This window comes from Mirounga angustirostris, unplaced genomic scaffold (assembly GCF_029215605.1).
Source record: "Mirounga angustirostris isolate CCGP_5_RB_7025 unplaced genomic scaffold, mMirAng1.0.hap1 SCAF_7, whole genome shotgun sequence".
NCBI lineage: Eukaryota > Metazoa > Chordata > Mammalia > Carnivora > Phocidae > Mirounga > Mirounga angustirostris.
In genome coordinates this window covers 64532974-64558353 of record NW_026991715.1, presented here as the reverse complement: position 1 = coordinate 64558353, position 25380 = coordinate 64532974, and the positions used below count along the sequence as shown (strand labels likewise).

At 35.7% G+C, this 25380-nt stretch overlaps 1 protein-coding gene across 2 annotated transcripts in view; it reads left to right on the top strand.

Moving 5' to 3' along the window:
* EDIL3 (EGF like repeats and discoidin domains 3) overlaps positions 1–25380 on the top strand; it is a 392992-nt gene that overhangs the window by 254156 nt on the left and 113456 nt on the right. For both annotated transcript variants that reach the window (XM_045897839.3, XM_045897830.3), the window contains one exon: positions 10733–10914. In XM_045897839.3, coding sequence (XP_045753795.1) covers positions 10733–10914 — 182 coding nt within the window. The remainder of the gene's footprint in view (positions 1–10732; positions 10915–25380) is intronic.

Sequence of the window (25380 nt, the reverse complement as noted above, 5' to 3'; positions counted from 1 at the left end):
ATAATGAAAGTGAAGGATTCCTTGGAAAAGCAAGTCAGTATTTTCCTTATTTGCACAGGTTTTTTAGAAATGATAATAATTCTTCCATCTCTCTTTTGGGTTAATGACTTTGCATCATTTTATGTGTGCGATTTGATGGCCCTTACCTGATTCCTAGTTAATTTTATATATAGTAGGGTGGTGAGCTATCCAACATGATAAGATGGAAGCTTCTGGAGAATCTAGTATTCTATTTAATTTCAAAATTAGAAAAACAGTAAATTCTCTTTTAATTAAAAGCTTAAGGAAAAGCATGAAATTCTAGTTTTGACTAATTTCTCAAAAGTACAACTTCCTAATGGGCAGTCATAGAATTATTTGTAGTTTTAAAACCATATATTTGTCACATATTTTAATGTAAGTTTATAGGAAACATATTTATTTACTTAATCATTAGCCTGGACTACAGAACAATGTATTCTGTTGGAACATAACAGAAAATAGCAATTTATCTCATTATGGATATTTGAACACAGCTAATATTCTGTACTCATTTTAGCAGCTGAAGATTTAAATCCAAATTTAAGATTTTTAAATACCTCTGCTTCTTTGAAATGTATGTATACGTTATTAGGTAGCTCTAATACAAAGTTTAGAAGTTGTCTTTTCTACAAATATTGCCAGCAAAAATGAGCGTTTAACCTGAACGCTGCATAATATCAGGGTCTACTTTATTATTACATATAATAAATTTGAAAAGAAGCAAATATCAAGTTTTCTCTTTTAATAGGCTGGCCCATATTCATTACATTATAAAACAGATCTAGTATGAATCTCTATTGAATAAGAGATAATGCATGAAAAGCTGGCTTAGTTTTTACAGGTTTGTCATAAAATTGTTGCTCTATTAAATTCTCATAGAATGTTCTTTCTATAAAAATTCATAAAGCATCTTATATTTTAATAGCTTTACATTTGCTCTGTTTAAAATTCTATGTTGAATTTTCCCTTTCAGAACTACCAAAGCAATTGCAAATCTATATGCAAAGCCTTTGTGATACTTTATTCTCTGGAATGTTCCATTAGTAAATGTGTATATCAAGAATTCATCTTCTGCCTTCACTCTCTACTGGAATTTTCAGTTTCCTTCCCTAATTCCAATACGTCTCTGACTATATGGGTACTATCTATTTATTTTCTGTATGACAAACATTCCTTTGTATTTTTAGGAGTGAATGCATAATGTAGAAGTCTCTAGAATTCAAATAAACAAATCACCCACTACACACTTTCTCAGTTCTATTTTGCTCTCTATCCTTTGTTCCAGCTACTTTCCAAAGCGTTCTAGCATTAGAGGGGGCTCATTATGACATATCTTGCCATCTGCAATGGCTTCCCATTTAAGCTCTTGGATTTCTTTTGACCTCTGGAACACTGAGACTTCATATGTGACCTGAGATGGCACCCAGTGTGAAAAAAAAACATAACCACGTTGCATAGAAAAAATGGCTAGATAGCTGATAATTGGATTTGGGATTATGATTTATCTCTCAAATAAAAATCATTGGTTGACATGCCAAGAATATTGCTTTGCAACAAAACATCTGAGGCAGTGCCTTGCGGTATTTATCCTGATACACATTCACCAATAAAAGCTTAAAAGAGGTAAATAACTTAAAAGCATAGGGATATGTCTTCTGCATAGCAGTGTTTGAATATTTACAGTTGGTATTCAACTCAAGTTTCTTGAAGCAACGGAATCTTACCTTTAGCATTTTACCTTGGCATTTATACCCCTCTTTATCTCTTTCCTGTGCAGATGTATGTTTTGTGAGGAGGCAAGAATAGGTATACATCTGCAGGTTTTTGAATTGCAGGCTTTTGACTCTACAGACAAATGTTTCATCAAACCATGTTATTATCTTCGTAGTTGGTAGAAGATGAATTGTGCAGTTTAAGTGGAAGCCTGAGAACAAGTTACTGAAATCTTGCCTGGCTGCAAAAGTGCATTCAGCAGTTGAAAAGCCCATATGTTTTTCTCATTTGAAAGAATGCATCTTAAGCAAACTAAAACACATTCTTCTACTTGCTATAGCAACATTGTTCACTGCATTAGGATGATAATCTTAGATTTTGTTGACTTTTGTGAACTATCTGAATAAGAATTTTGGCCTTTGAATATTAAAGTCCATAGGCCCTACTATTTAAATTACACCATCATCCTGCATCAATATTCTCAAAAATTGACATTCCTATTCTAATTTAGCTTATTCATAGTTTTAATTTTTTCCTCAATTCAAAACAATTAATTTAAGCAGATAATATATCATAACTGACTTGAGATAATACAGCGTGAAGAAAAGCATGACCGCATTTTACAAGAAAATAGCTAGACGGCTGATAATTGAATTTGTAACTTTACGAACGCTGGCTTTTATTTCAAACATGGTATTTCCTCTACTTTATAAAGCTGGTTCTTAAATATTTTCAAGCATCCCAGCATACCAAGAAGACCTTTCTGATTTTAACACCCACCAGTATGTTGAGTTATAATATCTACATTCAGAAAATTAATTCAAATTTCAAGAAAGGAAGAGAAATTGTTCCAAAAAGCAATGATTTGTTTTAATTTACTTTAACCCATGATAACTGAGAACTGCCAATTTGCAAGGCACTGTGCTAAGTGCTTCGGAAACATAAATAATACAAAAGGCATGGTTTCTACCTTTAAGATGTATATTATCTCAGAAGAAAAAATATGCACAAATAGTTGTTGCTTGTCATTTTTACCTGCAAATTTCTGAGCTTTCCAGTATGGAAAATAATAGAATACAGTTTCTATATAATGGGGAAAATTCTTTAGTGGCCACATATCACAGAATCATCTTCAAGATTTGTGATGCGAAGAGATGAACTTTTCTCTAACATGCACATACATTTTATGTGCAATCCAAATAAACATCTCTAATTTTTGAAAACTATTTTTATGCTTTTGTAATTCCTGGTTTTTCTAATCAAGGTTACTATGGCCACATGTGAAGTTTATGCCCTTATACAAAGAAGCAGAGTTTGGGTGTGGAGAGAAACATCACCAAATGGGATTTCTACTCTAAGTTCTTTTAAGGTGGTTATTCCCAGTGCCGTGACCAGAGGCCGCCGACCCCCGGGGTTGGGAGAGGGTGCTCATGGGAATTTGTGAATGACTGAGTGGAGGGAAGGCTATGCTGTGCATATTCACATTCTCACACCGTGTCCAGGGAGCTCCTTTACCACCTCCTCAGTGTCCTACAGTCACACCTGCGCATCCAAGCCCTAGCCCTGAGGTCAACCTTTCTTAGACTTCCTGTCTTCATTTCCTGTCTCGCCTTCTGACACCACTCCCCAACACCAGAAAAAACGTGATAGCCTGAGAGAAATCAGAGCAAATGTGTCGGGAGGTTAGGTGAGAAGTCTCACCAGAAAAAAAAAAAAAAAAAATCTTCAGAGCTCCTTTTAACCCCCAGGCCACAGTGTGAGAAATAGTGGCCTTGACCTCTCCCTCACCAATTTAGAGTCTGGTCTCAAGACAGCTCTAAAATAAAAGAAATACTAGGAATAAAGGAAAGGCTGTGGTCCAGGGGGCACAGAGGGAGGTTAATGCTTGAATCAGCATTAATTTCTGCAGTGCTGGAGGTCATCAGTAATCCATTCTCTGGGGCTTGTGTTCAGCACAATTATCGTGCTATGCTAAGCACAGCAGACGACTCACACTCCTCTGAGAAAATGAGGTGCTCAGAGAAGGAGAGGCCTGGAGATGTTTAAAGGAGATTTGTTTCTAACATGGCTTTAATTTGAAATCCTTTTCATTCTGAAGATGTGTGGATATTGAGATAGAGCAAATGAAAGCAGTGCCTTCCTGTTAGGGATTCAGCCGTGCATCTCACTTATTTGAAAGACTTAATCAGCACACTCAGGAACAAGATGTGAGACATCTTGAGGCACTGCTTACTTGTCAGCTGCAAGATCAATAAAATGCAGACGCCATTCTTTGCCACACTCCAGAGAATGAGTTTGCAGAGTGAGAAGGACTTCACTTTGAGACTGTTTTATTCACACGGACTTGGCAAAGGCAGGGACGTTGCTCTGGGGACGGCACCGGACTCCTGGTCCTGGCTGGCCCAGCTGTTCTTGCTCAACCTACCAGGTGACAATACCCATGCTCGGAGTTAGTCTGAACAGCAGGGCTCAGGTCAGAAGGCATTTGCTGGCCGCTCAGGCAATTCAGACAAAGCCGTTATTTTAACCGACCATGTAAATGATGCCTAAAAGCCTCTGGTAATCGATGTTGATTGGACTCATTAATTTAGGATTATTGTTAAACATGACAAAAGTAAGCACAATACTAAAGATGCATAAACACAGATCTAGCAGCTGGGAAACGTAGACTACCATATTCTGCTGCCGTCACTGGCGCTGATCAAATTGCCCCTGGGCCCACGTTAGGGATAACGGTGGACAGTTTTTAGAACTACCTGGTTGCTCTCTGGCAACTAGTTGAAAGCTCAGTAACTCACTTGACTGTCAGTGCATTTTTTTCATTAGTAAAGAAGGGCTCTTCTTCACTCAGCGTACAAATAATTTCCAAAGGAGGCCTCTATATCTGTACTCTTGAGAGAATAGGTGAAATTATTTTTTTTTAATTTAAAACTGAATTGCACAGATAAAATGTTACAATATTACCTGTCATTTGTGCTGATTATCTTTCATGTTTATTTTAAAGTATTAGCTCCCTCTGTAAATATTTATTAAGTGTCTGCTAAGATCAAGGCTTACTGCTCGATGCCATGAGGGATATAATCCCTACCTGCAAAGGGGCTCCCTGTTTTGTGGGACAACAGATGTACATACACAATTCATGTGAATGAGCTGTGGGGCAGGGAAGTTCTGGGTATGGCTTGAGCATAGAAGCAGGTTTTCACTTTTCAATCCTGTCCCTGCAGCCGGATCGATGTGGGTGTAGCCTAGTGGGGTCTGCATGGCAACAGCAGGTGGGGCAAAAGCAGGTCCTCCCAAGCATCCAGCAGCAAGAATAACATTTGATAAAATTTTAAGGGAGGATTTGATTCAACAGTGTTATTTGTGAGACATGGGCAATCCCACCTGAAGCACTAGCTGTGCTGTCTGGCAACTTTGAAGATACTGTGTTTCTCTCCTCTACCCACCATTTCATTATTACTAGCTCTGCCCAACTTTCCTTCTGAATATTCTTTGAACTCTTCCTCTTTTTCATCCCTCTTTCAGACCTACATCCTTTTGCACCTGCACAATTTTAGTAGCTTGCTATTTCAGCCATAATTTTTCCATTCTTAAATCTACCCTCCACTGTACAGCAGGAGTGATGGATACTAAATGAAAATATGACCATAGTTAGAATCCTTCAAAAACTCCCAGCAAGTTCTCTCAGCAAGCTCTTCAGCAAAATAATCTAGGGTTTCTCTATTTCTTCACTTCATCTCTTGACCATCCCTGCCCCAACCCACCTTGGTCTAGGGGTACTGAATTTCCTCTATTTCCCCAACCATACCAAGCTGTTTCTTGCCTCTGTGTCTTCCCTTCTTCACTGCCCTAGCTCCCACTCTTTTCCTGGAAATTCTTCCCTGAGCCCCAAGCTTGTTTATGCTTCCTTCTTCCTTTGTCCCATTGCATTCTGTGCATCCACCATCACAGCATCTGCCATAATATTAAAATGTGTTTTATTTCTGTGTGTGTCTCTCCCACCGGACTGAAAACTCCTTGAGGAAACTGGTGCACAATAGCCCAGCTTCTGCTTCTCACTCACTCAGAGATCAGATTTGGTGTCAGCTCTCAGAAAGGCCATCCCTGATCACCTGGCACACCTTCACTTGTTTCACCCGTCTTTTTTTTCTTTACTTATCACTCTTTGATAGTCCTTGTTTGTTCAGTTTTTGTTTACAGTTTTCTCCCCACTAGAATATGAACTCTTTGAGAGCTGAGGCCTTTTCTGCCTTGTTCACCACTGCCTAGAAAAGTCCCTAGTGTATAGTATGGCTTTAATAAATATTCTTCAAAACCAAATTAAGTGGGGAATTGATGGATGGATGGACACATAGTGAGAAGTCGATAAATTAGTTGGAACTGAATTAGCCTATTGCTATTAGATAAGCAGTATATAGGCCAATAATGGTCACAGCTTCATTTTTTAACACCTTGTGGGACACAGACCACCACAAAACCTCAATATTTACTTCTGTGACTCACTGCCATCAACTGCCACCCATTGTTTTAAAGTATCCCACTTTGGGAAAGATCTGTCATATCCTGAATGCCACTAATGACATTCTACATGTTTCCTTCATGTTTATTTCTTATTCTCTCTCCTGGGATAAGTACACACCCCCCATATAAAATAACAGCAGAAGAAAAAGGTCCAGAACCAACTTTTGAAGAATTACTGAACTCTTCACTCTATCAATTGATATTATTTTATTTGTGAAGGAGAGAATTGGCTTCAATTCCAGACTCATCTTTTACAAGTTTAACTGCCCTTCTCACCAGTTTCCTCATTGATGAAATAAATATGGTAACCATTTTTTTTTGTAGTCTTATTTTGATGATGTGAGAAAATACTTGTGAATGCTCTTTTCAGACTTCAGAATGCTCATCTAATATGTTGTTCATCAATTATTATTTCATATTTATCCCCTATTTGTTGATAGTGATGACAACATATATCTCCATATTATCTGCCTTTTAAGCATCTTATTGTTCACTGCTTAAGGTCACTTAATCTTAGGTGTATATTCATTTGCAGTCTGAATTGCAACTCCTTCATTAGTTTTTATAACTGTTGAATTTAATAGGACATTGGGGAAGTGGATAGAACAGGCAAAAGGAAATTGGATTTTGAACTTTTTATTATGATGACATCCATTTGATTGTGATCCAAAGGATTAATGAAGAAGAGCTGCTGTTGTGACAACTTGCAGTGTGATATGAAGTATAAGCCTTGGATTTGCTTATTTGTTTACTGTTTAGAAAAAAAAAATAATAACCCTCAATACCAACATGCATCACATATCACTTAAACTCTTACTCTGTGCAAACCACCATGGGCTCCTAAGGATGTAACACTGTGTAAGACCCAGAGCCTACTCCAGAGAAGCAAAACATCCAGGATCACCTCAATAGTATACCCTCAAGAGAACATGCAAGTGGCTGTCCAGAACCTTTTCTAACAGGAAGAATTCCAGAATTCTTTTCTAACAATTTATAGTTACAGAGGAAGAGCACTTTTTACCTCATATTACCTCAGAGCTGGTGAATTAGGGTGTCATCATAACCCCAATTTTTATTTTATTCTTTCAAATTTTTATTTATATTCTAGTGAGTTAACATACAGGGCACTATTGGTTTCAGGAGTTGAAATCCCTGATTCATCACTTACATCCAACACCCAGTGCTCATCATACCTAGTGCCCTCCTGAATGTCCATCACCCCTCTAGCCCATCCCCCACCCAACTCCCTCTGTCAACCCTTAGTTTGTTCTCTGTTGTTAAGAGTCTTTTATGGTTTGCTTTCCTCTCTCTCTCTTTTTTTTTCCTTTCCCCTATGTTCATCTGTTTTGTTTCTTAAATTCCACATATGAGTGAAATCATATGGTATTTGTCTTTCTCTGACTGACTTATTTCGCTTAGCATAATACAGTCTAGCTCCATCCACGTCATTGCCAATATAACCCCAATATTTGAAACGAGAAAAACTGAGGACCACTAGCCAGTAAGGAAGTAAGCTGATACTTCACGGATGCATGCTTCATTCAAGAACCCCACACATAATCATGGTTTCTCTGGTAGGCTTTACTGATTGGCAATGTACAGTATGTAAGTGAATGTTGTAAAAATTTATTTTTTAAAAAATGTGGAATTGAAGACTGAGAAAAGAAATACTAATAAATTTGACATCACAGCAATAAGATATCTCATGTAAAACTACTTTGTAAGCTGTGAAACCTGATAAAAATATAACATGTCACTTTATATTTTTTGGATTATGTTTCATTTCAATGAATGTGTAGTGAGAGCATAACAAAGATTGGAAGTCTTACAGCAGAGTAAAAAAATATATATGTATATATATATATATACACACACACACACACACACACACAAATATATGTTTTAATTGTTCATTGGTATTTGACTTATCTGATAATGCAACAGTTCCTGGCCCACTGTGTTTGCTGACATGTTAGTTAAGTGGAGGTTGGTAGGTTAAGACTACCAATGAAGTAGACTTACTGAATAGTGTGGCTTGAGGTCTAATCTCTCTCTTTTAAAATGGTTACAGATTTGGTGAGAATGTCCAGTTCAGCATAAGGTCTTTAGAAGAAGACACCTAAATGGTATAGAGTTCTTTCTAAGACTATCATGTAGTTTAATTAATACATTAAACTAAATTAAGTTAAATTAAACCTGGCTCTTTCTCTCTCTGCTGTTCTACTGACTGGCCTACAATAAATGATCTCTTTGCCTGCTGTATTTTCCCATCCAAACATTGCACAAATCAAAGACAAGCATCAAGCATGCTTAAGACTCCTTTAAAAGCAATGTTCTTAAAAAGCCAGCCTCCTGTGGTTGTCTAAAATCAAAGTATCATCATGAAAGTTTCTTAGTGCTTTTATGAAGTCTGGAAAGATCTTGAAGTTTAAAATGGAAAGCAAAACAAGAATCCAAAGACTCAACATCTGAGTTTTGGGGGTCAATTTTTTTTGAAATGTGAAAATCAGATTATTATCTATCCTAATACTGCAACTCTAAAAATGAATGGCTTCTTAATTTAATGACTTCCAAGTGATATAGTGCATCTTCCTAAAGGTAAAAGATTTATCAGTTATCCATTACAAAGATGCAATTTTTGCTCTATTGATGCCATCTTTACTAACAAAGTCTGATTAAGATGATTACTTATCCACATATTTCCATCTGTTTTATAAAAAGTGTTTCAAGATTTTAAAGCCTTGGAGAAATATTAGTAGGTAATGTGATTAGAACTACTTATTCTCTGAGCATGGAATAGAAAAGAGAAACATGTTTATGCTTAATGAAAGAATGGTTACCAATGAGAAACATCTTTGGAACTTTTTAAAATATTATAATGCAACTGCAAAATTCTTTCTTTCATACTTCCATCCTCAATCTAAGTGTAAACATTTAATTACCAACAAATGTTGGGCTTCAATATTACTTAAAACCCAAAATATGCTTGGTGACATCACTGATCAAGTTGACTTACATATATACTAACAATTCATAATGGCAGTGTGCTCCTCACATATTTTTAGGAATTCTGATAAATTAGGATAGCATATTTTATAACAGGATTATCATATTCTACAAATTGAATTTGACAAAAAGATGAGTATTAAATGTATAACTGAAATTAAGAAAACTAGGTATTACTTTTCATGTTATCATAATATTATTCTGAATTTTCAAAACTGAATTTAAAATAAATGTCATTTGTGGTGAAATTTTATGAAATAAGAAATTCAAATATATATAAAAATATATTTACTTTTTAGATGCATTTGCCTTCATTTCTAATTTTAAAATCTAAATTTATTTGATATCTGAGAACATATTTGCATTATAATGCATATTGCATTATATATATGCATATATATTATATATGCATATATATTATATATTATATATTATATATATGCATATATATTATATATATGCATATATAATGCATATAATGCATATAAGGCATAATATATTATGTATATATATACATAATATGTATGTATATGTATGTAATATGTACATAATATGTATATATATTATATATACATAATATATTATGCCTTATATGCATATATAATATATTATGCCTTAATGTTAGAATTTAAAAATTTTATTAAGAAATTTTTCTTAAGTTTCCAAGCTGCAAATTTAAAGAAAAATTTCTAAAAGAGAATTAAAATGTAAGTGCAAAATACCTATAACTATGAATTTTGAATTTAAAATATTAGAAATAGAAGTAGAAATATTTTAATATCTTGATTTACTTATTAGTGTACATAAGTTAAGTATAATGTCAGGGAGTTTACCTGTTTACTTTATAAAAATAATTTGTCTACATGTTTTCTATTACTCATAACATGTTACAAGTTATTATTATTAAATGTTGACAGATTTGCACTTTGCCCTTTTTGTTGGAAGCATACCTGCTGATGTTTATAAAAATTTAAGTTAAAAAAATTTAGAGTAATGAGAAATGCTAAGTCAGTATAAAAATGATTTTGACACAAAACTCCAATGCAGGCTAGTCAAGAAATAATGGATTGAGGATTTTTATTGAGGGTTTACAATTTATGAGGTATGCTAATTTCTGAAAACATAAAATATGAGATAGGCCCTTTAAGGGCTTTGCACTTTTGTTGATGTGATCAGCAGCCAAGGGATAACAGTGCATATGCAGACTCGTAATGCAGAGGGGCAGTATCTGTTGAGGTTGTCACACTCAAAGCAAAGGAAGAAGAGTGTCTTGAGGAGAAAGAATTGTTTTCTTCATGTGGAGGTTGATGACAGATCTGTAAAGTAGGTGTATGGTACAAATTAAATTTGTACAAATTAAGGCATGATGGTACAAATTAATTTTAAAAATATCTCCTATCAAATCTAACAGGCACATTTTGAGAGTGAATTATTTCTGACACACTCACATCTTTTCCTGATTTGTTCCCAGAATGCTCAGGCCCATTGGGAATTGAAGGTGGAATCATATCAAATCAACAAATCACAGCTTCCTCTACCCACCGAGCTCTTTTTGGACTCCAGAAGTGGTATCCCTACTATGCACGTCTCAATAAGAAGGGGCTTATAAATGCATGGACAGCTGCAGAAAATGACAGATGGCCATGGATTCAGGTAACACATGGGATGGGAAAAGGTGACTGCCAAGGAATGACCAGAATCATTTCAGAAAGAATATAAGTCAGAGCCCAAGGTGTGACTTTTCTTTATGGTCAGAGGACAGGATGAGTTAGTTGAGTCCGGTTTGGGTATAAAATCTGAAACTGTGGCATATATGTCCACTGACTGAAAAGTGCATTAAGAGGGTTAAAAATGTTGAAACTCTTGGGCTATGAATATTACTATTTTAAGGTACATATCAAAGAAGGAGGTTTTTACATATGCCATGTGTTCATTAGTACTGTGTTAACATTTAACAGCAACTTCTGACACTTGAAGAAAGTAAAAATTGCATCTTTACTTTCTCTGTCTCGGAATTGGTTTCACGTGTACAAAGCATGTAAAGTATACAATAGATTTTGAGAATCCCTAAAATGCCTTCAGCACCTTCTTTCAATAGCTGAGAGTGTTTCAATTCATACTGTTTTATTTATTACCATCAGCCAGCTTTTTTTTTTTAAACAGAAAAAGCATGAGATACCAAGATAGTAAGTGATTTCCCTAAAATGCGATGGATGGTAGTAATACCAGAACCTTCTGTTTTATCCAGTTAAATGCTTTTTGATGACTTAGCTGAAGTGAGACAGTAAACTACATATTAAGAGGACAGAAAAGGTGATTAAACCATGATTTCTGTTGAACATTGTATCTGTGTTGAGGAGAGCACATTAATAACATCTAACAAGTCATTGATGTGTGTTGAAGAGAAGGAAAACCCAGTGTGCAATGGGTTTAGTGGAAGACATAATTAATTATCATGAAAAAACCTTATGGGAGAATAGTTTTTTAGGTGGGCCATGGAAAATGGCTTTCAGTAGAGACTAAAAATCTACGGAACAGCATGATCAAAGAAACTAGGTGAGATTCTGGGGAACATGATATAGAAAATCATGACTTGTGTATAGAGGAACATGTTCTAATTAAGTGTGTGAGTTAAGTATGTATGAAGACTCATACATACTAAAAGATTTGGGGCTTATTCCAGGGAGCTATTACAGAATTTTGATTTAAATAGTTGAGCTATTTTGTTTACTATGTATTTTGAGTCAGGGGTAATTTTTAATGTGGAAATCCATGATTTGACATTATTAGGTGCAGTGTATAGGGATTGCTTTACAGGAATTTAATAGAATGAGAAATTGATTTATGGCCAAGTAACATGACTTCCTTATCTTAGGAACTAGGCTAAAATCTCCTTTAGATATTTCCTTTGTTCAGGTTTCTTATGAATTTTTACATATCCTACCTATATACATTTCTTTTACCTATATGGCTCCACGTGGTTACCTGATATTGTTTTGTTTTATGCATTTATTTTTGCATTCATTTGCAGAAATTGCTTCTTAAATTACACTTGATTTTTCTACATGTGCAAAGAGAATTCCAGATAGTGGCTATGGCATATCTATACAGTTTTGATCCCAGAGTAATGAAGATAAAATTAAGGTTTAAAATAGATGCAGAACAACAAAAAATGCTTATCTTCTTATTGTTAAAAATTATTGCAGAGACTATTTTTTTTAAATCACCCTAGTGGACTGTTACCATCTGTGGGATTGCAATCATGATAAAACTCTGGAAATTAAGATTTGTAGCAGACATTGCAGAATGATGTGAGACAGTGTCACAAAATTGCGTCGGGGTTTCTGTTTGGCATATTACGTGTGTGAGCTTCAGTCATTGCCATGTTTTGATAAACCATAAATAACATACTTTTGCAAAGTTTTCTCTGAGAAACACCTTATTAATGTTTCACGTCCTGACTTTTCACTTACTGTGTCCCAGTTTATTGCCCACTTAACTTACACATTATTCTGCCTTTCAAAGTATGAATTAACTTTAAGTTCTCTTTATCCCAGGAATTATAGGTAGAAATAACCTCAATGGAACAGGACATTGGTTGACTCTTAGAGAAATTTAGATTAAATATAACTTTGTTAACTCAGGTAATTTATTTTATTTTATTTATTTTTTAAGTTGAATAATTTAATACTGCTTTTATTTTTAAGGGGGGTCTATCATTATTATTTTTTATTGTTATTATTTTGCTTTTAGTCTGAAGATGATAATGAACTCTCAGAGAAAAGCAATATAAGTAAATAAGAAGGCTTTTATATTAAATGAAAAAGTCTTAGGTATAGTGGAGGGAAAACTGAAAACTCTCAATTGTCATTTTAATAAGTATTCTGAGATTATGTTCAAAGTTATTATATTATGTTACTGCATTCTTTCATAACATCTTATTTTCTGAGTTATTTGTTTAAAAGAAAAAGTGTATCCCTTTCTTAAAGGAAAATCATATCTAAGAGACTCTGGGAAGTCTACTCATGTACCCAATTTTCTGTCTGAGCATTATTAATTTCCCTTGTCACTTAATTCTTTTGTTTATATTCAGTACTTCAAATGAAACATTTGAGTACTTTGCTTAAACTCACTTATAATGAGCACAGTATTCCCTTACTCTTTCAGGTGTATGACACACATTAGTATTCAATTCCATTCTCTTCCTTGTCTAGGTGAAATAAAAATTGAAATTGCCATTTTAAATTTACACACTCAGTGGGCAATTATTGAAAGCACCACAATGTTTATAATTGGTTTTGGATTTAAAGGGTTAGTGCAATAAATACAGTTAAACAAAACCTTTTTCTCCCCATTTTCAAGTTTTTCTGACCTTATATTCCTTACCTACATTTTTTTTCCAACTAATAAATAACCACCACATTGAACATTGACTAGTTCATTAGCATCTTGGAATGCCAATTTCTCTTTCTGACTGATGTATTAGAAATAGCAACTTTGTATAATTATGGAAATATGTCTTGGGTTATCTTATATAAAAATGTATAAGCTTATTTAATTCTTCTGGGTACTTTGCTAACTGACTAAGAGCTAAAAACTATTTGCTATTTATTTTTAAAGATAATTCTTTTATATTCATTATTTTTCTTTTATAGATACATGCAGTAAAATATTTTTTTTAACTTCTGAGTTGATTTGTTTTATGCATGTACATTCTTTCTAGAATGCATATATATTACATTTCCAGCTGGTCATTTATTAATCCATGCAACAAACATTTACTAAATGACTGTCTCCTCTGTAGTCTCTGCTCTACTAGGCACTAGAAGAAAGACAGCACTTTCCTTCAAGATGTTCTGAATCTAGGGGCACCTGGGTGGGCAGTTGGTTATGCGGCCGACTCTGGATTTCAGCTTAGGTCATGATCGCAGGGTCCTGGAGTTGATCCTCATGTCGAGCCCCACGTCAGACTCTGTGCTTAACAGGGAGTCTGTTTGAAGATTCTCTCTCTCCCTCTCTCTCTGCCTCTCCCCCTGCTCTTACTCTCGCTCTCCCTCTAAAATAAATAAATAAATCTTAAAAAAAAAAAAAAAGATGTTCTGAATCTAGGATATAGTAAAGTGAACAAGGTAAATGTAACTATTATATATATATATATATACCCTGGTCTTACATCATCTACTCACCCTTTCATTTGAACCATAATATTTTATTATATTTGAACAGCTTATTCTAATAAAACTTTTGTTAAATGGAAAGCTGGTTTAGCATAATATTTATAGAACATGAGGAGAGGAATTGGCATTATACTAGGTATTACATGGCTATATTATTACATGCTGATCTGTTTGATGGGTATACCAAAGCGAAGTCATAATTTTCCTTTGAAAGTTAATTTACCAGTAGAATGTCAGTACAAGTATTTTATCACTGAGAAAAATAGGCTTTGATCTTTCCCTTTTAAATAATTCATTACTCTTTCCAAAAATGTGAGTATGATCTTAATATGTTCCTTTTCTATATGCCACATATTTTTTGTGTGGGGAGAGATCGTTACTCCTCAAACTTTAATGTGCACAGGAATCTTTTGGGTTACTGGGTAAAAATAGAAACTTCTGGATTGCCTCTCAGACCTACTGCAGGTCATCGTCAGACTACACTGAAAAAATATGTCTGATCAACTCATAAACCCTGGATTTGGTCTTCCCAAGATACATTAAAAAATAAATAAAATTAAATAACAAATAAATTAAATAAATAAATAAATAAACAAACAAACAAATAAATAAGTAAAATTAAAATAACACTTTTGCTTGATGATCTGGTCACTTTGTTGTTGGAACTGCAACTGTAGTTGTGATAACTGTTTAGGGTAGAAAGAGGTAAAGAACAGTGAAGAAAAATGAGGAAAGATAATGAGAAATATGTGACCCACAAAAGTTCTCTAAACTGGATGGAGGCAGAACCATGTTAGATATCCTAGGCAGAAGTGCACCCAGCTTTAGCAGCAATTCATAACAAGCATCATTCATTAGTCATAAAATCTTTAAGAATTTGCAGCAATTACTGTTCCTAAATGGCTATAGATTCTCTTTGTTGTTGGAAAATTTAAAATATCGCAAAGCAAGACTATCTGACTTTTGTATTTCAAACAAAATAATAGTTACGCAGAATACATGGGCCCAAATGAGAACTATATGAGCACAAGTTGAGTTACAGATTCATATTTCTGGAGTACACATTTCATACATGGTTGGGTTTTTTTTTTTTTTTTAATCTTTGTGAACAGTAGGATTGAAAATGCAGCAAAAAACAGAGTAATCATCTATGTCATTTCAAAAGCCTGTATGTAATGTGTGTGAAACTCTTGGTACTTATAGACAGCTGGAGCTCCTTGAGATACAAAAACCATTTTCAGAAACATAGATTTTAAGAGGTAGATTTTTCTTTCATTTTCAGGTTGTTTTCTAGTTACAGAACCTGAATTACGTAGAATCCAATCTATCTTTACTACTTCTTCATTCAAGTAGAAAATGGCTTAGCCTGTCTTTTTCCTTAAAAAGCTACTTTCTCAGATACACTGCCATCCATACTACTCTGTAAGCCTAATGACATCTGAACATTAATGTGTTGCTGGGTGATTGTCTAGTGATCTCTTTTTATAAACAGGAATCCTAACTGGAAAATTGCAGTTTTTCTTTAGGTTGTTTATTAGAAGTAGCCTTTCATACATAGTTGTGTGTGTTTTGCAATATTTTTAAAATATTACCTTTTAAATTAAATATTACTTTTTTATTTTTCAAAACAAAAAGATACTTAGCATTAAGAAAAAAATGATTGGATGTATCTGTACTGAAAAATAATATATTTAGTTTATTTATTTGGTCATTTACAGCATTTATACTAATACTAATACATATTGCTTTCTGATGTGCTTTAAAGGATGTGTGTTGGATCTTAATTCCAGATTCTATGAGCTATGGAATATATGATTAACAATATAGCAATTGTTCTCTAATTTGAAAGAAGCTGTATCTCGAATCTCTTCTTTTTGCTCTAAGCTGCTTCCTCTCTGACTTTTGGCACCAGACCTAGATTTCTTGCTGTTCCTAAATTTCATCTGCCTGTTTTCTGCTCCTGTGCTTAGGCACATACCCTTCCTACTTCATCTATTCACCATCTACCAGGCTTCTGTAAGTTCAGATCCTTCATTCTATTCTGTATAATGTGATTCCTGGAATTCCTGCTTTTTATCTCCAAAGATAGAAGTGACCACACTGGGGGCACCGAGTGGCTCAGTTGGTTCGGCAGCCAACTCTTGGTTTTGGCTCAGGTCATGATCTCAGGGTTATGAGATTGAGCCCTCCCCCCCGCCCCCAGCCCCGTGTCAGCTCAGCGCTCAGCAGGGAGTCTGCTTGAGCCCCTTTCCGGGGCGCCTGGGTGGCTCAGTCGTTAAGCGTCTGCCTTCAGCTCAGGTCATGATCCCGGGGTCCTGGGATCGAGTCCCGCATCGGGCTCCCTGCTCAGCGGGGAGCCTGCTTCTCCCTCTCCCACTCCCCCTGCTTGTGTTCCCTCTCTCGCTGTGTCTCTCTCTGTCAAATAAATAAATAAATAAATCTTAAAAAAAAAAAAAAGAGACTCCCTTTCCTTCTCCCACTGCCCCTCCCCATGCCCCATGCACACTCTCGCTCTCTCTCCAATATAAATAAATAAATCTTAGGAAAAAAAAGTGACCACACTGTCCTTTTTTCCCACTCTGTCAATTATATATGTTAGTCACCAGCAGGTAACATTCTCTATGGTCATTCTTTACCTTTCTCCTATCTTGTAAGCCACTTGAGAGTACGAATTACACCTAATTTAAGTCTATTTCCATAGCACCTTGAATAAAAAGCAAAAACATTTAGATGCAAATAATTGATTGATAGAATAGAAAATATTGAACAAAATAAGTGGAAGAGAGATAGTTTCTGTTTTTGCATGGTAATTATACTGCACTGAGTGGTGCTGAGAGTGCCCCCAACTCAGTTCGCTCTCTGTGTTCAGATGTTACAAACTTTCATGTGAACTGTGCCATTTTAGCACAATTCCTTTGGTGCCATGTGTGGTATGTCTACCCACAGTATAGGGAAAGCCTCACCCATCTGGGCAGCACAGGAATCAGAATTTCTGCAAATCCTGATGACCCATACCTTTCTCTGTAATCACTGCAAACCACCTTTATAAGCAACATTAGGTAGACATGGGTAATATTTGTAAGGTGTTCTCTAGGAAGTCTGGTAATTAAGCCTTGAATACCAAACACCAAAATTTTCATCTTCTCCTATCCCGCTTAAGTGTTTCCTGAAATGCTAAAAATTAAATGTTTGTTTTAGCTTCTTGCACATTTTTATAAATTTATTATATTCACACAAGAATTTGAAACTTTAGACAATTGTTGTTGCTAAAGTAACCATATCTTCTCTTTCTAAGATTTATTTGCCCTAGTAAAACAAGCTTTTAAAATACTAGTATCTCTCTAGCTTATGTAATTTGTAATTTTTACCCTTACAGAAATGTCAAAAACATACAAACTATACCTTATTACTATTATTCATAAAATATGGAATGTAAAGAGTTACAGGAAATTGTTTTTTTTATTATGTTATGTTGATCCCCATACATTACACCATTAGTTTTTGATGTAGTGTTCCATGATTCATTGTTTGTGCATAACACCCAGTGCTCCATGCAGAACGTGCCCTCTTTAATACCCACCACCAGGCTAACCCATCCTCCCACCCCCCTCCCCTCTAGAACCCTCAGTTTGTTTTTCATACTCCATCGTTTCTCATGGTTCATCTCCCCCTCCGATTTCCCCCCCTTCATTCTTCCTACAGGGAATTGTTTTAACACAGTTTTTAGCATCTATTAAACTCTGAGTAGATAATTCAGTGAGCCACCCGTATATACAAGACTGTTTGATTGTATTTGCTACACATTTTGGCCATGAGGGAAACATTTCCAGCTTAACTTTTGTATTTAGAAAGGTTAAGATTTTAAGTGCCTTGTAGTTCATTCAGTTCCCATTATCTTGTGACTATTACCAGAGCGATTTTTTAGTTTATGATACTGTTAAGAATGAACTAGAGATAATCTGAATTAATTGAAAGTAATGACTTGCTATGGTCATGAAAAAAAATAGAACAGTCAACATTTAGAATTTCTCGTTTTACAATGTCCCCTGATCACATTCGTGGCAAACTTAGGTCGGTTTCCTCTTCAGATCTCTCCATGTAACCATCTAGTCAGCCTCTGGGCTGTCTCTTCCAGTTTCTGGCCCTAGGACTAAAGGAGGGTAACTGAGTTCCAGTCATCTTTCAGAGTTTCTTATTGTAACTTTTCTTTTCATTGCTTGATGCACTCCTCATAATCCTGTGATTGTGAATCCAGCTTCACCGAAGGTGTTAAACCCGCTCATGAGAACTGCTGATGGGAAATGTGGTTTACGAATTAGAGTCAGCCACGGCGTCCAATGCAACAATTGTCCCTCATAGGGCGAGGACAGAGAGCCTCTGGCAGCCTGTCCTGAGTCCTTGTGAGAAATGCAGAGAAGCAGGGGGAAAAGTGAGAGTCTGAGCTAAAGGTTTGATTGTCTCTTCATGTTTATCTTCTGTGAACCAGTGGGATTACTGTTTGGATTGGGCTGAAGGAATCCCTTATTTCCACTGTAGACACTGAACAAATTTGTTCTGCCCCAACACCTTACTGAAAACCCCCTTGTTCTGAAAATGTGACCAAGTACAGAGCCAGTTAGCCTGATCCTGAAAGCTTTATTTTCTTGAGACAGTAATTAACTTGAAAACATTTTGGTTTGGGGGAGTTTGTTGTTTAAAACTAACTGAATGTGTTAGGCTTAAGTGTAGAAAAAAAAGTTACTATATTCACTTATAGTCGGGTTACAAGTGAGTCTCATTAGCAATAGTATTATATATTAGCTTTAAAATAATCTAACAGCTAGCACTGTGTGCTATTACAATTGCTTTACATATACTGACTACCTATTTCCAGGTAGTTGGTATTGTTCTTATCCCCATTATTCAGATGGGGAAATCTAGGCACAGAAAAGGAAGTGTCCAAATTCACTAAAATAGTAGGTTGCATGCTTGCGATTTACACACAGGGAGCTTGTGTGAGAGGCCATCGCCAAACTACTCATAACCTCTGTACTATCCTTTCTTTGACAGCTCTTGAAAGTTCTCTTTTTCTTTCTTTTTCTTTCTTTTGAAGACGGGATGGGCACTTGTAGTGGGCCTGAGGGAGTCTAGCATTTTTTTAAGGCTTTACAAATAAGTGCCTGTTGTATCCAATAAAATTTATATTTGCCCATATGCAAGCAATCCACCTCTAGCTGGGACAGCAGTTCTCAAAACTCAACTACATAAAAATTACCTGGAGAGCTGTTTAAATAGGGTCCTCATCCTTAGAGTTTCTGAGTTCATGGGTCGGAGTTGGGACCTAGGACACTATATAATGAACAGACAATCCAGGTGGATTTTGATAGTGGTGATTTTGAGAAAAAAAACTAGTGACCATTATGCTAATGGAGCTCACACTAGTCTTCGTGTGAGAGACATACTTCCCCTTGGAGGTGCCCCTTTCACTATTGGAAACAATTTAAAAAATTAAGATATCAGAGAACAGTATATTGCTCTTCAAAATGAGACATTGGTGTGAAACATTTTAAAGTAATGGATGGCATCAAAACATCACAAATCCAAGACCTAACTACCTAAGCTGCTTTGGTGATATTTTATTACTAACTTGCGTATATCAATGTCTGCCATAAGTAGAATCCCCATTCTTCCATGAACTAGATATAGTAAAGCTTAATTGTTTTCATAGGATTTTTGTCTGTAACATGAGGCCTTCAATAATTAAGTCATAATTAAATGGTAAAAGGATTATAAAAAAAATCTACATCCCTATAAGAACAGGCTTTGAATGTTTTATTGTTAAATCCTCAGCTGGGTCTTAGGAGTCTTTAAAGAAGAAATATTTATTTTGTATGCAACCAGAATATAATGAAAACATCAAAAAGCCATTTACATTTTAATTATTAAAGGTGAATTTAGCATATTCAGCATTTTTGAGGATGATGTTAAGGAAGTTATTCCAGAGGGAGAGAGAACAGAATGAACAAAGTCACAAGGGAAACAGAGGGAGCAGAAGGTACATCAGGGACTGGTCTTTACTGAAAAGATGGGTACATGTAGGGGAATAGGAGGATAAAAGTCTGCAAAGGTAAGGCAACACCAGAATGTGCAAATACATCAGTGTCCAATGTGGTGGCACTTGATGATTATTGAAGGGTTTTCAGCAGGGTGTTGACCATGTCAGAACTAGAGTTCAGGGAGATGACCTGTCAGTGGGATGTATTATGAGTGCCCAAAACAATACTGAGTGTTTAGGAGGCAGTTAGTAAAATTTCATCAAATAAACATCGTGCTTAATGCAGAGACAAGCCTAGAAGCAGGCATACCAGTTAGGAGGCTTTTATAGCTAACTGCCCAAGGAGAACCTGAATTACAGTAGCAGCTGTTGAAATAAAATAAAAGATTAAATTGTAAGAGGGCTTGAGGGTGCAGCCCTGATGATTGAATTGTGTGTTAGAGGAGAGAAGGAAGGAAAAAAAATGAGAAAAATTAAGCTCTAGGGTTTTGAGCCTAAGCGTGATTTTGGTACCATTAATGGAAATATAGAAATCAGGAAAAGGAGTTGGTGTGGCTGGAAAATGATGAATATATTTTGAGTCTTAATGTTTGATTTACTTGGAGAAAATCCTAACAGTGTCAAGCCTAAAGTTGGAAGAGTGATAGTTTGCTGCTCTGTACAGACCTTGGAAGTAGAGTAAGTGGGCACCACTGCCTTGAGGCACTTACTTATCCTCATTGGCCACTCGTGGGTCACATGGCCTCACCTAGTGGAATGCAAAGTAAGGTGGTGTCTACTTAGAGTTGAAATAGATATTTGAGGGGCCCCTGGGTGCCTCAGTCAGTTAAGTGCCTGCCTTCCACTCAGGTCACGATCCCAGAGTCTTGGGATCGAGTCCCACATCGGGCTCCCTGCCCAGTGGCGAGTCTGCTTTCCTTCTCCCTCTCCCTCTGTGATCTCTCTCGCTCTCACTCTCTCTCAAGTAAATAAATGGAAATCTTCAAAAAAAAAGAAAAGAAAAGAAATAGATATTTGAGGGTACAGATAGGAACCCTAAAATGAAGTATCTTCCCAAAACAGTGGAAGCTTCTTTTTCTTCTAATTCCATCCCCATCAAAACCATTTATAAGACAACAGTTTACCCGGGAGCACCATTGTGCAGGACCCTCAGGAAGGAAAGAACTGACTTTTGAGCTTCTGAGTAAGTGTAGCCATTCTACATGAATGCTTTGTTCAGGGCATTTCCATACCATAGGTTACTTCCATTTTCTCCATGTATTTGTTTTTAATGTTGTTATTGCTGTGGCTGCTACTGTTTTCCCCAGAAGTGATATAGTTAATTAAAACAGTAGCTATTTCAGCCTAACGTTGGTGTACTTAGTGTAGATCGTTTTACTGTGTTGTGATTTTTGGTTCTTAAAAAAATAATAAAGGTCTCCTTTTTTCCACAGATGGGCTCGCAAATTTCTTGCATCTATTGTATATTTAATGCTTCAGTAGCTTTGAAGTATTTTTCCTGAGTTCATAATACATAGGCTGTATTTTCATTTCTCAGATTTAAAAAACTGTGTTAAACCCAGGTCTCCTTAGTTTATTACTATCATTAGTGCTGCTAGACATACAGTGCTGAATTTCAGAAGTAGATGTGAGTTTTTGTATCTTAGTTTTCCTAGCAGGAGCCCAACCTAAGCCAGTATTTTTACATAACAGCAGCTTTCAAGAAGCCCTTAAACTGAAATGTGATTATCATGCAGAACAAAAAAACAAATAAGACATTTTAATATTACCAGTGGATCTTAGTTTTCCTTTTCTTAGGAGCATTAACCCAGATTTGGAAAGATGTACATAAATGTTGAAAGAAGAGTACATTATCTAATATTTTTTCAGAATGTTTTTGTTAGTTTCAGATCTGTTGCCGATAAACTAGTATTTATTGAGCAGCTACTTATTTGCAGAGAGCCATTTGGGCAATAGACAAGTTTTTTGTGCTCATGTGGAGCTTATCTAAGTAGATAAAACATTTTAAATTATCTTATGTGAAAATGTTCTACTTCATTGTATGGACATTTGAGAGGGAAAAAGCTGTTTGATTGAATTCAATGAACAATTGAATTCTTAACTCTGTGCTTTGGGAAGAGTGGAAAATTTACCATGTGAATTCCAGCCACATGGGACTTTTTTGAAGTGTACTCCCTTCTGCTTCCTCAGGCTTAGAAAAGTGACTTTGAAAGTGACCTCCAACTCCATTTAAATTAATAAATTCATTCATTTATCATATTCATTGAGTATTTTCCATGTGCCAATTACTGTTCTAGATGCTGCCTTCTCAAGGAAGCCCCTCACCGGGCGCCTGGGTGGCTCAGTTGGTTAAGCGACTGCCTTCGGCTCAGGTCATGATCCTGGAGTCCCTGGATCGAGTCCCACGTCGGGCTCCCTGCTCGGCAGGGAGCCTGCTTCTCCCTCTGACCCTCCCCCCTCTCATGTGCTCTCTCTCTGTCTCAAATAAATAAATAAAATCTTTAAAAAAAAAAAGAAAAAGGAAGCCCCTCACCTTAGACTAAATGTGGTTCTCCTAATATATGTACTATATATAGCATTTTGTTCTTTTCTTCTTGAGCACTTGTCACAACTTATCCTTAAAGACTGTATCGGAGATTATTATAGGTAAGCTGCTTGAGGGTAGGGGCATTATCTGTTGGCTCACTTGTATTCTCACCAATCCTTATGACTAAATCTTTAATAAATAAGAACAGAATTGTTGTCATAATCAATGTTAGAAATAAAAGTTCTATTTTCCTTTTTTAAAATTTTTATTATTCAAGTAGAGGTGACATACAGTGTCATATTAATTTTAGGTGCACAACATAGTGATTTGACAATTCCACACATTATACAATGTTCACCATGATTAAGAGTAGCCACCATCTGTCACCATATGACGTTCTTATGATATTATTGACTATATTCCTTGTACTTTTCATCTCCATGACTTATTTATTTTATAACTGAAAGTTTGTACTTCTTAATCACCTTCACCTATTTTTCCCATTCCCCTACCTTCTCCCCTCTAGCACCACCAGTTTGTTTTCTGTATTTATGAGTCTGTTTCTGATTGTTTGTTCATTTGTTTTGTTTTTTAGATTCCACATGTAAGTGAAATCATACAGTATGTTTCTTTCTCTGACTGACTTAACCCACTTAACATAGAATACTCTCTAGGTTCATCCATGTTGTCACAAATGGCAAGATCTCATTCGTTTTTATGGCTGAGTAATAGTCCATTATATATATGTACCACATCTCTCTCCATTCTCTCAGTGGACACTTAGGTTGCATAAGCAGTTATATTCTATGGTAAACAATATGGTATTTAAGATCGGTGGTTCTGGATTCAACTGGCAGCTGTCATTTTGAATACAGTTATTTAACCACCCTAAGATAGAAGTTCTTTATATATAAAGTGACAACAAAAACAGAGTGGCCTCTTAGGATTGTTGTGAGGATTGTATGATGGATGTTTAGTTACATGTTGGTTATATAGCAAGTAATTAATAAATGTACATTCTCACATATTCAAAAATATCCAAGACTTTTAACTGTCTCCCCATATCTTTTTCATCTGTTTCTGTAGCAAGAGGATTAGTGGCTAAGCAATTTTTACCTCAGTTTTATTCTGTAAGAGTCTGTATATTCTGTATAAAAATATGTTCTTTTAGGCTGTATTTCCCAACCTCCCATTCCACTAGCTGTGGCCGTGTGATTCACTAGGGCCAAAAGCATATAAGCAAAAGTGTCACATGGTGGTTTCTAGGAACCTTCCTTCAGATATAACACCCACATGCCCTCTTCATCCCTTTCTACATTTTGTTGCTGAGAATTCAAATGCTGCCATCTTGGACAATGAGATCAAGGTTACATACAGTGGCAACAAGGTAGAAGGTTCCTGGAGCCCTGATGTATCAGCCCCATCTGCCCAGTCACATGTTTACACAAGAGAGAAGCCAAGTTCTATCTTATTTAAGCCACTGTTAAGTTGGGTTTTTGTCACAGCTGAACCAAATCATACTTAATATGAGTCTGCCAATAGCATGTTCAGTATTAGATCCAAGGCAGAATGTTTTAATGCCATAATAATAATGTTTAAGTATTACATATAAATGTAAAGGGATTCATATAAAATGAGGCTGACAGAGCAGATAAGTTTTCAGATTGCTGCAGTAGATGAAAGAGGCCTTTCAGGTGGACAGACATAGATAAAGAAGAATTCCCTTTTTGTCCAGCCTCACCAGACCTCTCATTATTCCTCAGCATAGTGGGTACTCCACCTTGTACCGTATCTCTCTTCTTTTCTCTGAGTCTTTGATGACCATTCAGTCCTGGTATGTGACCTTGGACAGGCCCCCTGGCATTTCTCGGCCTTGGTTTCCTATTTCCAGTATTAATTGATTTCTCTTTATGTCCGTGACAAGGCATTTGTCCCCTTCTCATTTATATTATTCTATTTTGTTTTGTAGTTACCTGTGTGTCTTACTCTTTTTGATTACGTGACAGGTGCGAAAATCTTTTCTGTTTTTACATTTTCCCACTGTATCCGTCATTATGTCTGTAGATTATAGACATGCAAGAAATAATGGATGAATTAAACCCATTTAATGATTATATAGAGGCATAAATGCACATGTGATAATAATCAGAAATACAGCTGGAAAGCTAAGTTGTATGATGTCATAGAGATTTGTGCATGCCACAGTGGAAAACATACATGTTTTAATTTGGGTAGGAGGGAAAAGCCACTGAAGGTTTGAAAACAGTGAAGTGATTTAACAAAGGAACAAATCTATAGTTCAAGCTACCAAAAAATAATAATAATAATAATAAGTATAATTTAGTTTCCCTAAATTTGCCTTTACAAATGATACAATCAGT